The following is a 15,941-nucleotide window of genomic DNA, read 5'->3' as shown; positions in this document are numbered from 1 at the left end:
ATCTGAAGATGGCGCCCAAGAGTGGGAGCTTCCGCAGGAAGCATGCCGACGTCACCGGAAATACACCCAAGGGGGTGTGACGCCGACGCCCACCTGGGCTAAGAAGAAAAAACAAAAAAACAAAGAAAAGACTACGAATCCGGACCCAACCACAAGACCGCGGAATAATGCACAGCATAGTGAATCCAGAAAGATTCACGCTGCAAAAGTACTATTTCAGATACTACCAACACCTAAACGTCCTCTGCCGGGTGTTGCTAGTGAGCTGGCGTCTGTGCGTCATTGTTGGCAACCTAGTTTGCAGCGCACCCGTACTCCGCTCCCATATGCACCGGGATGTACCACTACGAGCACTGAAAAGCATTAATACAGCTGGGGCATTGTGGGGAGTGCAAGAGTGGGTGGGGACGGGCATGGCCCGGGTAGGCCATCATTACAGGGATGGCAAACTCCTTCCTTCTGAGGAGCCGGTCTAGCTTTTTGGGATTCCACTAGGTCACTTTCTTTTACACCGTGCATTGTCGTTGACTATAAGGAAACACTGGAAGACAGGGAGTCCCCAGTTCACATGTGCAGCCAAACACTAGGCTCAACTTCTGGAAAAACTCATGCTATCACGATCCTATATAGAGCACTGACCACCAAAATTCCACACACCATTAGATGAGCTGCGCCAAAGGTGGAAAGATGGTGTTGCAGTACCGCTCCCGTTGACACATTGGACAAAGATATTGGAATACCTTCTATACAAGTATCTCACCAGATTTAAGCTCATCAACTCCTACTTCTTACATAGGGCATACCTTACACCGGGAAAAATAATGCGTAACTTCGGAGTGGGGGAATTGAGATGTCCTAGATGTAGGTAATTGGGAGCGGAGATGCTACATATGGACTGGGCCTGTCCAGAACCGAGGGAGTTTTGGGAGGGAGTATGGGCATGTATTAATGATGTGACAGTTAGGACCCTCCCACGTACCCAACTGGTCTGGCTACTCTGGAACTTCCCCCGCCCTGTTAAACATCAGGTCACTAATAGATTTGCTAGCCTAGTGCTATTATTAGCAAAACATGCAGTCACTATGAAACCGAAGGCATCTACCATCCCCCAGGTGCCCATTTGGAGGGAAACCTTGCTGACGTGAGCAAGCTAAGAGGAAGCAGTAGTGCTACACGAAGTAAAGGGAGGTCGTGGCTTTTTGGATGCAGCCAGGGAAGTGCTGGTGAACTCTTTGAGGAACCCGGACGACGACGCCTCTGATGACCCTCAACACCCTGACCTGCCCTTGTAATCTGACTGATGATGGGTAGGGTGGGGGAAGGGACTCGAGGCTGAGGTTGGACGGAAAGGATGTATGACTTGGGTGCAGAATTGTGACTGCTTAGAGGGTGGGAGCACCCTCTTGAGATTATATACTTTGCTGCTGCGAGGAGCGGGAGAGGCGATTCGAATTCGGAATTAGATGAGCCAATAATCTGCCCATATATGCCTCAACATTACCAGGACTACTGGTAGAAACCTATGCTATGAAACCATAGTGTTAACCAGATGCAATGTATAGAACCATATTGCTTATCGATATAGTAGAGTATAATATGGGTATCACCAATTTCGGACTGTCTGTATGTTTGAAAATGGCAAAATCTGTTTTAAAGAAATAAATACTAACAGACAAAATCATACCACTCATGATTCACTTCTTAAAGACACTTGTAAAACGATTTGTGTACTTTGGAATCTGCAAAAAGTTCATAAACAAGCAGAAGGGTCTATTCTGAGATCAGAAATCATGGGCATTAAAAACTACATCTGATCATAAACGGTCTGCCAATTGCTCAATAGAAATACTTTTAAGTGCAATCATTGGCCCATTTAGGAGCTAGATAGGTACCTGCACCATTCACTCTTCAGACACTACCTTTCACATTTATAGGGAGGTCCGTATTGTTATACCAGCTGATACCTCCGGTTTGGAAACAAAACCTGGTGATAGGTGTTCATGGAACTTGATAAGGCCTTAGATGGCTACGTAGGGACAGTTTTCACTAGTTTCAGCTAGGATCTCAAACTTGCAGTTCTGTCTCCAGAGATAAACGGTCTTTTGTGAGGTTCCTACAGGTCTTAAAATTCCAGAACCCGGATATACCAAAATTAGCAACATCATCATTTCAAATCTTAGTGCCATATTGACAGGATTTATGTCTTTTTGCAATAGATGAATTAAAAGAAATGAATGGGCATTAGGGATTTGAAAATACAATGGGATAAACTGGCTCAATGCTCAACGTTTGTGGCAATTTGGACCGCTACCTTTGCGCGTTGCCTTAGGCACTACGTGTTTCCATGCCTACACCGCTGAACTGAAAAAAAAAGCTATTTTAAGTGGTTGGAAATTAAAACTTTTTTTTTCTTAACACCACAGGACGATTTGTCACTGGCAGGTAGCAAACATTCTGATTATTTAAGATAACTACAATGAGTTAAAACATAACAGCTATAATAAAAATAGAGCTTTATTTCTACCAGGCTACATTCAAAGCTTAAATAAAACTACAAAAGAAATACCTCTTGATCTGTAAAATGTGCTTTTGGGAATTCTTTTTTGTTAACGGTGTGAAAAAAAATTGATCAGACCATTCAAGTGAATTCTAACAAATGGCAATGGACTGCGATGATCTGACAGGACAGGTTATGGTAGTGCGGGAACCAAGAGGGAAGAGAAGAAGCCAGTGCTATCACGTGGCTGGGGAGGAGGCATTTAAAATGAAGCTCAGCACGGGAGTGACTAGAACATTAAACATTTTATTTTGAAATGTCTACTATAATTGTATGTCCGGTTCGTTAATGTTTTGTAAGTGTAAAGAGCATTTCATGATGTAATGACCAGCACATTACATTACTTCACGTGTGCACAAGCGGGAATAAAGAACCTGATCCTTTAAATAACCACTCCTCTCCATTAAGCTTAACCACACACTTCACTGAGCATCCGGGGTCCTTGAAAGCCTCTACAGTTCTGTGTCTCCTTATGTCATTTCAAGCCTCTCCCTAAATGATTGTAAAACTGCATAATCTACAATCCAAAATAACAGTCCTAAAACAGTTATACACTACTTATTTTTCATGTCGCTTGGTGTCTCTGAAAGATATACTTCTCCAGGTAGCAACGCATCTATACTTAAATGTTTGATCAAATATAGCTTACAGCCAAAATGTTTAATGATCAACTCCATTTTTAGCTCTTCCCTTTGGCTAGGGCTTCTCATCAGTCATCTAATAAAATAATAAAAACATAAATAAATGTTAACATATACATACACACAGAGTGCTTTGGGCCATCCCTTTTCAACTGTCTATCAACATATGCTTTTGCCCACCACAGTATACAGCAGGGGGTTTATTTTTTGCAGTTACACATAGCGCAAATCTGGCCCAAAGGAAATACAGGTGCTTTAGCTGCAAATCCACGTCTCCCTGAGCCATTGTCTCTCTTGCACCGACGCATGATTACATGTGAACATCCACCTAAATAGAAATGTGCTTCATCGCCAGTGCTGGTAGACCAATACCTTACTTAACGTTTTTAGTTCTTGATCTTTTTTTAAAGAAATCCTTGTGCTTAAGAGATTTTTTCAGGTTACAGTAATTCAAGTCCAAATTTCCTCCTCTTTGAACCAACAAGCTTCACATGTGATGTGCTTGAAAATACAAAGGACATCACTACTTGTTCGAGGTACACCTATGTTTAAATGAGGACATGCATTTATCTTTTTGTGACCTTCGTAACCACTGCAGCAGCTTGCTGAGGCCAAAACTATTGGCTTGGCAATGGTTGTGATTTGCGACTAGTGTGTATTGGATATTAAAACTTTTAACCAAAGGTACTTTAATGCACGCATTACTTGCTGCTCAACTGCATTCTAAGTTCAGAAGCAAAGTGGAGTAGACCTGGTCAGTGCATGAGTGAAGAGAGGGGAAGGTAGGACAAGGAGGCAATTAATGAGAATATTTAACTTCCCACATGCTGCCATGCTTAATACAACTACTAATTGCCCTCTCCAATTGTTGTTTACCCAGGTCTTTCTCGCCTTCCCATAGATGCGGGGTGAGAAGCCAACAGCAATAAACACAATCAAGAGCGAGCAATGAAGGAATTAAGATGTTAAGTTGTGGAATGGCTATCATCTCAAAAAAGCTTAACTGCCTAAACATTATATAATATAGTCTAGAAACCTCATGCATTACCATTCAGACAAAAAGTGGTGCACTAAGGGGGCAAAATACACTCTGAACAGTGAAATAGTGGGGACAATAGAAAGAAAATCTTATTTGCACAATTACAGAGCCTTCCAGTCAATTTAGCAAGATTCCAGGACCATCCACCCTAGAATGTTACAAAGTAATATTCTTATATAAGAGTAGATAAAAAATAAATACGCGGGTAAAGTGATAACAGAAATAAGAACCTACCTTTTCCATAAAATCTCCTTTAGGGAACGCCGTATATTCAGTCGCATTTGCAAGTTAGGCTGCGGGTGACTGGGATTTGCTGCAGGTTTTGCCGATGAGCTTGAAGTGGAGGGACCTTCTACCCTTTTTGAAGTCACTGCAAGGCCAGGTGCAGAAGGAGACTCTGCCATTTTACCAGCACCCACAGGTCCACGGGGCGCAACAGGACCCTCTGCTTTTTTAGCAACCCCCACAGAAACAGGAGGAGCAGAGAGACCCTCAGATTTTTTACCAACTCCCGCTGAACCAGAAGAGTTCTCAGCCTTTTTTACAGCTCGGGCAGGGCTAGGGGATGGAGAAGAACAGTCAGTTTTTTTAACATCAGCAGAACTAGAAGACAACATGATCTTTTTAGAAGCTGGTGTTGCATCCACAGATGATGGCGCCGGAGACACTCTAGACGGCGCTAAACTAGCGGCAGTCAGTGGGGAGTGCGTGGAGTGGTTGTTCGAGTTCAATGGGGACAGTCTCACTGTTGGCTGCGACTGTTGAGGATCAGATGGCAAGGGTCTTTTCAGCATTGGAATTCTTGGCAGGGCAGCAATACGTTTCTTCATGCTGGTAGGAGCAGTGGGAGAAGCCATATTCTGTGTCGGAGGTACAGGTTCCACTGGTTTAGCATCTTCTTCTTTACCAGCTGTTAAAACAATTTGCAAAATCAAAAGTGTGGAAACTCATGTAACAACACAGCAGGAATTAAGCAGAGCAATACGCTCACCAATTGTCCCATATTTACAACTATTCGCTAGAAACAAGTGATTCTGGCATCAGATAAACATTTACTTTGCGGAGCAAGTTATTGCAGGAGTCAGCAGATAGAACACTCTGCCAAAATATTAATATTTCCACTAAGCCAGTATTAGTGTGTGAAACAGCACTCATACTACTTCAGCTGCATCCAATAAAGAGCTTGATGTTAATCATACGTAGTAGAGTTTATGGTATCGCAAGAATATTACTGAAAACAAAATAAAGCTATACAAAACAAGACTCAAAAGTGAGGTAGCATTAATAAGAAAACATGTATAAATTGGGGGTGGCTCACTGTTGGATTTGGCCCTTTTTGCAGGGTCATCCCTGAATTTGTTGCCTTCCTCCTAGACTTTTTCTGACCTGGCGTTAGTGGTTTTAGGACTCTGGGCACTTTAGCACTGCTGTCCAATGTACAGCGTGTGTGCTCTCTGTGGTAACCATGGTAAGATTGATCTACACCTGTTTGGCGTATTTAATTTACCGCCTTGTAAAGTGGTATCTCAGATACCCAGGGCCAGTAAATTAAATTCTGATGGGCTTGCAGCGCTGAATGCGCCACCCACCAAAGTAGCCTTTTAAACTGGCTGAGGCCTCTGCCATTGCAAGGTCTGTGTGCGCAGTTTACTGCTGCTGTGATGTGGCATGCAACGTGGTTGCCACATTTGTGACCCCCCCTTTTACTGCAGGTCAGTCACCCCCAAGGTAGGCCTTAGCTAGCCCTATGGGCAGGGTGCATTGTAGGTAAAGCACAAGTTACTTACTTTCGGTAACGATATATCTGTAAGAAACAGTAGTTTGGGGATATTCTAACGTAAGGAATCTAATACTAACCGGTTTCTTTCAGACAGGTAGGACATGTACCTTACGTGTGTGACATGTGCTGGTAGTGACAAACAGCCATTTTGGTTTCTTACTGCTGTCAGGCTGCCCTCTCATAGGAATGCATTGGGGATTTCCTGATAAAGGAGCAGCGTGGTCAAGTTTGCAATAGTGATAATAAATGCTGCGTAATGGTGTGCACAGATTTATGATCACTATTTTAGAAATGCCACTTTTAGAAGCTGGCATGTCTGTGTGCTATGTGCCTTTGCCTGCCTGATGTGTATTGCATGTCTGGCTCTGGAGTGACAGGGGCTGGTGAGGTGTGTGGCTCCAGAGGGGCTGGGCGAGTCAGGGCTAGGTTGAATCGGCAGATCTGCATTTGAAGTAGTGGGAGGAGTAGCCCCTGAATAGGTCTGTGCCTGCCTTGTTCAATGCTGGCTCCGCCCCCCTGTTGTGTGTCTTAGGACAGAGCCCAACCTGACAAAGGAGGGTGTGAGCACTGTAAAGAAAATGCTCCCAAACCACCCAGATACAGTTGGGGCTGCATTTCCAAGCCCTGTGCCAGGGCAAAAACACAGATACAGCCTGGTATAAATATTGGGGCTGCGACCTCTTGAAAATTTGCTGAATTGGAGCAGTGTGCCTGCTTGGACTGCTCGGTAGCCCTGGACGTAGTACTACGCTCGCGGAGCGTGCGTAGTTTGAGCTACTACGCGAACTGCACGTAGCACAGTGCAAAAACATGTAGCGTAGGGTGCATTCTTTTGCGGTCCTCAATGTCAAGTTGAAGACCGCGAGCGAGCAAAATCAACATCCCTGCATGACTTTTTCCTCGTTCACAATCATCAAGTTGCCGATTGAGAGCGTGGAAAATAAACCTCCCGGCGAGATTCTCAAAGCGGTGAGTTCAGGTTTCTCATTGTGAGTAGTTGCATATGCTTGCGACCGACCGCAATGAGAAACTACAAGTCCGCGTTGAGAAAGCTGCTGCTGGAGTACAAATTACTCGAGCAGCAGAAAACAATCACTTGCACTGTGCAAGATGCCGTTTGCAATGATTGCAGAGTGCAGACAAGCATCCGGCACTGTGCAATCAGTGTGAAAAGCATTTTCCTTACCGCACTACACAGTATGCGTAGCTACATGTAGTGCTACTACGGAAACTACACCCAGGGTTACTGCTGGGCCCCGGGAGGAACCCACGTGGTTTTGCTTTGTTCGCCTCAAGTTGGCAGGGTATGCAAAACGTGGGTCCCTTGCTCACTTTGGCACTGGATTCAAGCTAGCCTGGCTGATCGTCCACAGTGATTTCCACATTTGCCACATAATCCATCATCTGCTGCATAGTTTGCAGATAACAAAAAAACTTGTTTCTAGCTCAAACGGATCAAGATTTACTAAAAATGCAGCAACACATGTTACCTCACAGTGGACAGCCCTTTCAAAAGGTTGACTGGTAACCTTTCTGTTGCTTATTGCTATATGTGGCTGTTAATGTGGTACTTATGAGGGGCAATTAAGTCCAGGATAGGGTTAACAAGTGTAAATATAGCAAAGTAATGCTATCACAAAATATACAGCATTATGGAGCATAATCGCCTTTGCTTGCTGCAGAATTTAGTCCACTATGCTGCATAATTTGGCCTTCTCCTGCCACATAATTCCAATGTTACTGTTTATAGTGCTATGAGGTCCCAGCCTGTGGCAGAAAGCACTGTGAATATTTAAGTCATTATTTTAAAACAGTATTTACTTACTCTAAGCTAGGCTGCTGCAAAATGATGCAGTGATTGAGATGAAACAAGTTCTTACAAAATATACTTTTTAGTAAGAAGTAATTCAACTGTCTTTAATGCAGACATTAAGTGTCTCCAGTATTTCAGATCTCAGTTGATATCATCCTTATATTAATTCTCAAAAAACAATAGATCTTTGCCACCATGAACCTTTAAGCCGAGCCATGGGTTTATTCAGCAGATGAGGGCAACATTATGAGGCAGGTTTGACTAAATTATGCAGCAAGAAAAGGTAAATTATTCAGCACAATGCGCCACATTTTGTGGTTAACATTACTTCATTATTCTGTTATTTTAACTCATGGTAAAGCTGTCAGGGAAATATTTCACCTCATTAGTACCAGTTTAACACCCAAATTCAGCAGTAAGCAAATACAAGATTACCAGTCACTCTTTGCAAAGAGCCTTCCACTGCTCCGGAACACTTTGTCATGCTTTAAGTAACTTTTGTTCCGTTTGAGCTAGAATCAAGTTTTTTGGTTGAAATCTGCAGATTATGTAGCAAATGCAGTAAACTGATAATTATGTGGAAAACGCTGCTGCTGCAGCACAAACTCATAATTCCAGTGGCCCTGGCTTTAAGTGACTCAATCAATTAATCGCGGGTAAGAAGGCTGGTTACTTTTTAAACTTTCTGCACTACTACCACACCCTTCGATTTCAGGCAAAGGCATCTCAAAGCCAATATTAACCATTCAGGGGCATTGTGAAAGGCGAGTCCATGGGGAGGCAGGTAGAAGGGCACCAGGGTTGCATTCAGATGCAGTGCCCTAATCCTCTTGATACCTGGGGCCTCACGGTAATGGACAAGGAGACAGAGGAAAGGAGCGAGTCATAGATATTGTCAAAGAGAAGGCCCAGAATAGGGAGCATGTATGGAGAATCATTTTTGTGTTTACAAATGGCCAGAGACAGCTTCTTCAGACACCCCTAAGAAGGGGACAACATAAGTGTGACATTCACTAGTGAATCTGGTACTGCTGCCAAGTGTGTAAGTGGCCACTGCTGGTCATCATTAAGGAAGTAGATGTAGCAGGACTGGGGCCCAGGGATTTGAGGGGCCCACTGCATCACAGTTATGACGGTCTACCTTTAAAAAAGGGGCATCAGAGCCTATTTTACTTTCAAGCATTAGGACCTAGGTGATGATCCGTCATGGTGGGGAACAGGTAAAAGATGCAGAGGAGATAGTCTGCTAATCAGGACTGAAGTTTATTAGTGCAGCAGGTATAGTTGCATTGGGGTCAAAGAGTATGAGGGGCTCACAACACCCCAATTATGTGGAGCAGGTTGTTTGGGATAATATCTGTTTTTTTAATGCATTTGCTGTTTAAGTCTCATATTTAGTGCGGTTCATAAGCTATAGAAAAAGTATTCCTGAAATCATGTCATAAGCCCTGCTCCGTGCACACAGCCATGTCCCCCCAGCTCCCCCAATCCTTGCCATTAAGTTTTGGATGGGGGGGCCTGACCTTAAAATATTTTGCTTGGGGGGAGGGGGGGGGGGGGGGAGCTCAGAGTAAAAAGGTTTGAAGACCTCTGCCTTAAGAGGGTATTCTGCATCAAGCGCCTGGTGGTTGCTTGGTCTTCCTGGTCCTTTGAGTCCCATAAGTGGGCTCTTGCTTGTTGGCACAGGGCGAGCGCTATGCCTGTGGGCCAGGAGCGCATGGTGGGCCATTTTGGTTCTATTGTTCCTGAGCCCACAGAATTGGCAGAAGCTTCGCCGAGAACGGCGAAGCAGGAAGTCAGGCAAGCTTGTGCCTGGAAGTGGGCGGGGCTCCAGTGTTCCCAGTGGGAACCCTGTGTGGTGCCCCAAGAAAGAAACAGACAACTGAGGCTGCGCTCCATACCCTTGTCTACCGTATCACGGGAGGCAACCCCGTGTTGCTATGTCCTGTGGGACCAAAGGAGGAGTGCGGAACCACAGGAGACTTCACTCCCGATGCCGGACAGCCCATGCACGGACTTGAAGTCAGGTAAGTCCGCCTGATCGGGGGCAGAGCTCCCGCAACAGAGACCAAGCCTCGTAGGCTCTTCCTGCCACTAAGAGGAAGACAGGCGTAACTGCGCCTGGTTGGGGGCAGGATACCAGCAGCAGGAGGAAGCTGAGCCTCGTGGGCTCGCCTCCGCCACAGAGAAGGAGAAAGAAGTCCCCTGAGTGGGGCTTCCCGAGGCACGCTGTTGGTGCCGGGTGCACAGAAGAACCCCGGTGAGTGGGGGCTTGGTGCAGAGCACTGTTGGTGCCTAATTGGTGCCCGCTGATCTCCTTACAAGAGGTGCCTCGGTGAGGGGGGCTCACAAAGCACCTTGGTGGTGCTGACTTTTGGGCAACTCAGCTGCACCGCCAGAATGCGGGCAGCTGCAGCAACATTCCTTTGTGTTTGATAAGAGGAAGGGGTGAGCTGCACCCCGCCCCCCCCATAGTGCATTGCGCACATGGTCTTAGCTGCAGAGGCAGCTAGAGGCACTCTGTTGGTACCTACTTGTTGCACAGCTGCACCGCCTGGTTGCAGGCAGCTGCAACGTTGAGGGGGCATCATTTTGGTCTCAGGAGACACACGGGTGGGTGACCCCTTCGTCCCCCATTTCTGGGGCCAGCCTGTTGGGCCTGATGTAGTGGCAGCTTAGCGCACTGACTCTTGATGGACAAAGGGCAGCGAGGAAGAGGAAGCCCAGTTGGCCTGTGAGCAACAGAGGTGTTGGTAGCTCGCAAGGCCCTTGTATGGATGCATAATGTGTTTAAGCCGAATGTGATGTGGAGTACAGTATTTTACCAAAATTGCTGGTGGTTTTATATTTGCTACTAGTGCTTTCTAATGGTTCTGACAGTGCCCGATTGGCCCTGTCATGTATATAATCACATGTGAAGTATTGCCTAGTGCCAGATGGCACAGGGTACATTTGTGATTATTTTCTAATGTGTTTATGTTAATACAGAGGCTATATTTATATAACCGTGTGTGGAGTTACCTTTGTGGTGTGCCTCGTGTGTTGCTGCTGTGAGTGGGTGTTGCGCAAATGCTTTACACATTGCCTCTGGGATAAGACTGACTCGTGCTCGTGCCAACCTACCTGAGCAGGGATTATCTTCAGCGTGAGCAGGGGTTAGCTTCAGTGTGTAGCTCTCTTACCTGGGCTATAGTGGTGCTTTCTGCCTGGCTTAGGCGCAAGCCCTAGCCAACCAGAATCCTGGTATTCTGCCAGACAGAAAACACTTAGTACGATTTAGAAAGGGGCCTCCATGTAGACCACCATGATTCAGCTATTGAGTACTGCCAACAGAACATGAAATCGAGCCGAATCCCATCCTCCCCTCCCCAAAATCCTCATTTAATGCAGTTTTGATGAATGTTAAACCATTCCCTGGGGTGTAAGCAGACCAATAAAAATTAGAGAGCAGCTAGAGTAGTCCTCCAGTCTTAATATTTGGATAATAGTACTTTAATGAGTTCTCAAAGTTGCATGACTCGTATGGTAGCTTAGCTGCCAAGGTTTCAGATTGATGCGTGACATTTTCATAATGTCAGTGTAATTATGCGTGAAATTTCAACTACGAGTGACACTTTCTTGCAGGCAAAATCAAGAAATTGCAGCATGTCTGTTAAGCTGCCACGTACCAGGCCGTAGTGTAAGACTGCGCAGCACACCATAATTCCCACCCTGTGCACATTGTCCATAAATAAAGTGGACAATGTGCATGATGTGGGAAATTTAAATGTAGATCATTGTCTGGTGGTGGGGCATTAGTAGAAGTGCCAGTGAGGCTTCGTGTGACATCGACACGCTTCCTGCAGAAGCTCCCACCTTTGGGCGCCATCTTCGGATTCTTTTTGGCTGGTTTTTGTGTCATAGTTATTCTTCCTTTTCCACTCATTTCAGGTTCTTCATTATTTTTCAAAGAACTCCAAATTTGTCTCTTTTAAAGAGTTTTGACTGTATATTGTCTTTGTATTCCCTCCTCCTCCTGTCTCATCTTTCTAGCGGAGGTGGGTGGGTTCGCTAGTGAATCCAGAAAGATATTCAAGCTGCAAAACAATACCGACAGGTAAGAAACTATTCATTTTGCAGCGTGAATCTTTCTGGATTCACTATGCTGTGCATAGACTTTGTAGCAGTTTGTTATGTTTGTGGCGGCTGTGTGGAAGATGAACGTTGGTTGTTGAATATATGGTGAAGCACTTTCTGTCCTACTTGTGCTTCCTTGTTCATTTGTATATCCACGCAATAGTGCTTACTGAACGTGTGCACTGAAGCCCATGTTGCCGCCAGGCATGTCTTCAATGGGTGTGTAGCCAGTAAGGCTATTGTTGCTCCCTTCTTCCTAGTAGAGTGGGCTTGTGCCCCTCCTAGTAGTTATTGCCCTGCCTGCTTGTGGCAGAATTGTATAGTCTGTGCGATCCATCGTGCAATGGTGCCCTTTGTTACTGGCCTTCCCATAAAACTGCTTGCCAAGGACACAAAGAACTGCTTTGTTTACCTGTGCTCTTTAGTTTTCAATGTAATGCATTACTGCCCTTCTAGCGTCCAGTGTGCAGTGCCCTCTCTGCGCTTGTGGATGGGTTCTGAAAGAAGCTTGGTATCTGCATTGTTTGGTTCATGTAGAATCTTGACAAAGTGCGGGTCCGTTCTCATTAACACCCTGTCATTGTGTATTTGGATGTAGGGTTCTTGAAGTGTTGGCGCTTGCAGGTCGCTTACCCCGCGTAGCAAGGTGATTGCCAGTAGAAAACTGTCTTCATTGTGAGCATTTGTAGTAAGGCCTTATGGATAGGTTCCAAAGGCAAATTCATAAGCTCTGTTAGGACTAAATTAAGGTTCCATGCCGGTGGCGGCATCTTTTTTGGTGTGGCCATCCTTTTAGCCCCTTCCAGGAATCGCTTTTTTTTTTACTACTTGGGATGTAAAGAAGCTCTTTCCCGTCTCTCCTCTTGTGTAGGCCACTATCGCTGCCAGATGTACTATAAGCGAGGTAGAGCTTAGGTTCGCTTTTAGCAGGTGTGTTAAATATTTTAGCATGGTTGATTCCTTGGTCATTCTTTTGTGTAGCTTTTTCCTGATGCACCATTGTGTGAATCTCTTCCAATTTGCCACATAGCACCTCCGTGAGGTAGGTCTCCTTGCCTCCCGTAGCACGCGCAGTCTTCAGGAGCCACGCAGCTAGGCAGAGGCCCTTTGGCTCTGGGTGAAGTACCTCCCCGTTTTGCATGGTGAGCAAGTCTTTTCTTTTTGCAAAGTTGTGAGGTGGTCCCTGCGCCACCTCCACTATTTGTGAGAACCAGGACTGCCTGGCCCACTGTGGTGCCACCAGAATCAGTGTCATGTTGCTGGTTCTGCATTTGTTGAGTACCCTGTGTATCAGTGGTATTGGGGGGAAAGCGTAAGCAAATGTTTTCGACCAGCTTATCCATGGAGCATTCCCTTGGGACTGTTCCCCTGGATGCGAAGTACTGGCATTTTGCATTCTGGGGTGTTGCAAATAGGTCTATTTTTGGTGTCCCCCACTTCTTGAACAGCTTTTGCGTTTCCTGTGCATTGAGCTCCCACTCGTGGGATGCTGAAGTCTGTATGCTGAGCCTGTCTGCCTCCACGTTGTCTTTTCCTGGTAGGTGTATAGCCAGGAGGTCTATCTCTAGTGGGATGGCTCATCTCCATATCTCCAGCGCTAGGTTGGATAGTGTTCCTCCCCGTTTGTTGATTTAGAACATTTTTGTAGTGTTGTCGGTTTGTATCAACACTCTCTGCCTGTACAGGTGTTTCTGGAAGGCTTTTAGGGCAAGGAACACGGTCTTTAGTTCCAGGTGATTGATGTGCTTGATCACATCTGTTTGAGTCCACAGACCCCGCAACTTGAGCTGATTCATGTGTGCGCCCCATCCCCTCTGTGATGCGTCTGTGGTGATGGTCACTGTTGGGTTTAGTGGTGTTAAAGGCTTCCCCTTGGTTATGTTCTCCTTGTTCCACCACGCTATCTCCTCTTGCACTGCGTACGTTACAACCACTAGATGTTCCCAACTCCCTGTAGCTTGTGACCGTTGCTGTTGTAGCCATTCCTGGAATGGTCTCATGTGGAGTCGTATATTGGGGACTAGTGTATGCAGGACGCCGTCATCCCCATGAACTTGCTCGCTGTCTTCACTGTCAGAGCTCGCCCCTTCTGGTATTGACGTGTCTCCTTCAGTAGGGCAAGTGTTCACTTGTTGCTGGGGACCACCTTGTTCTGTATGGTGTTTATCTGTGCGCCTAGGAAGATCTTCACTGGTTCCATTGAGGATTTCCCCCTGTGTATTAAGAATCCTAGTTCTATCAGTGTCTGTGTCACCCGCTGTGCAGGTCTTTGGCATTGTTTGTAGGAGCTTGCTTTAATTAGCCAGTCGTCGAGGTAGGGGTATACATGAATCCCTTCCCTCCGTAGGTGCACTGCTACTGCTGCGAGGCACTTGAAGACCCTTGGTGAGGATTTTAGTCCGAAGGCCAGGGCTGTGAACTGGTAGTGCGCTTTGTCTATGGCAAATCTCAGTAGATGTTTGTGTCGCCTGTTAATGGGAATGTGGAGGTAGGCATCTTTGAGGTCTATGGTGGACATAAAATCTCCGTCCCTTATCTGAGGGATGACTTCTTGTAGGGTTGTCATTTTGAATTTTTGAGTTTTTATGTATTGGTTTAGGAACCGTAGATCAAGAATGGGTCTTAATGTTTCGTCTACTTTTGGCACGAGGAAGTAGTTGGGAGTACACTCCCTTGTTTGTTTCTTTAAAAAAGGTACTTTTTCTACCGCCTCGTTGTGGAGAAGTTCTTGTGCTTCCTCTAGGAGCAGCGCTAGTTCTTTTGCAGAGCGCGCCTTTCTTTTTGGTTTCCTGTTTGGAAGCTTCCTTTCCAGTTCTATGCACTATCCTAACTGTATGATGTTCAGTATCCATTTGTCTGTCGTTATTTTCTTCCACTCCTGGAAGAAGTGTTTTAGTCTGCCTCCTACTGGCGTTATGTTTGTTGATCCCTGTTCTGAGTGCGTGTAAACCTTTTTCGCTTATCTTGTTGTGCCCCCTGCCCAGAGATTGTGTGTGGGTGGGGACGTTTTTTGGAGCGGAGTCACTTAGGGGTGGTTTGCTGGCCCCCTTTTCTTTGACCTCGTCCATTCGCTCTCCCGCGAAAGGGCTGGCCCAGAGGCTGATATTGCCAGGTTTGTTTTTGTTGGCCCTGAAGCGTTCAGCTGTCGCCCTGGTAGCTCTGCTGGAATGTCTGATGTTGACGTACACGGCTGGTGTCCCCCCCTTCCGTTCGGCCTCCGTGTCAGGGTGCCCCTTATCAATCCTCTGAACTGCAACGCACCCATAGATCTTGCAGTTTTGTTTTCCTTCTTGAGCTGCATCAGTTTCTTATTTACTGGCGCTCTGAACAGTGTTTCTCCATTGAAGGGTGTGTTCAGGATATTATTCTGGACTTCGGGCTTGAAACCTGAGATCCTCAGCCAGGAAAGCCTTCTTTCGGTTACCCAATCATCATGAGCCTGCTGGATGGGTCTGCCGCATCCAGGGCTGATTTTAGGCATGAGTTAGCTATGTTCTTGCCTTCCTCCACCAGGTGTGTTGCTCTCTGTTGGTATTGCTCAGGTAGGTGTTTGAGCAGCTGGCCGACCTCGTCCCAATGCTGGTACGTATGCCTGTTGAGTAGGGCATTATAGTTGGCAATGCGCCAGTGGACTGCTGCATTCCTCTCTATTTTCCTCCCAGTGAGGTCTATTCCTCTTACTCTCCTTGTCTGGTGGTGGGCCAGAGTTTGTGGGAACGTTGGCCCTCTTTCTGGCTGTTGCTGCAATGATGGAGTCAGCTGTGACAGATCCCTGTATGTATGGTAGATCCTTAGGAGTGTTTGTACTTCTTCTCTGTCCTAGGTGTGACAGACCTGCAGAATGCGGGCTGCTTGAATGCTTCCCTTCCCTGGTCCAGGACACTTAGTAGCATGGGGAGGAATTGACTCCTAGTTTGTGTTGGGAGCAGGTTCTCTAAGAGGAAGCAGGCTTTTGGTTTATCTTCCTCCAGTTTCACCCCATATGCTGTTGCCAC

At 46.0% G+C, this 15,941-nt stretch overlaps 1 protein-coding gene across 7 annotated transcripts in view; it reads right to left on the bottom strand.

The window, feature by feature from the left end:
* DIDO1 (death inducer-obliterator 1) overlaps positions 1–15,941 on the bottom strand; it is a 337,891-nt gene that overhangs the window by 96,982 nt on the left and 224,968 nt on the right. For all 7 annotated transcript variants that reach the window (XM_078651622.1, XM_078651619.1, XM_078651623.1 and 4 more), the window contains one exon: positions 4,472–5,147. In XM_078651622.1, the coding sequence (XP_078507748.1) occupies positions 4,472–5,147 (676 nt within the window). The remainder of the gene's footprint in view (positions 1–4,471; positions 5,148–15,941) is intronic.

The sequence above is a fragment of the Lissotriton helveticus genome, chromosome 7 (genome assembly GCF_964261635.1).
Source record: "Lissotriton helveticus chromosome 7, aLisHel1.1, whole genome shotgun sequence".
Classification (NCBI taxonomy): Eukaryota; Metazoa; Chordata; class Amphibia; order Caudata; family Salamandridae; genus Lissotriton; species Lissotriton helveticus.
The sequence above is the reverse complement of the archived record's forward strand: the minus strand, read 5'-3'. Positions and strand labels throughout refer to the sequence as shown.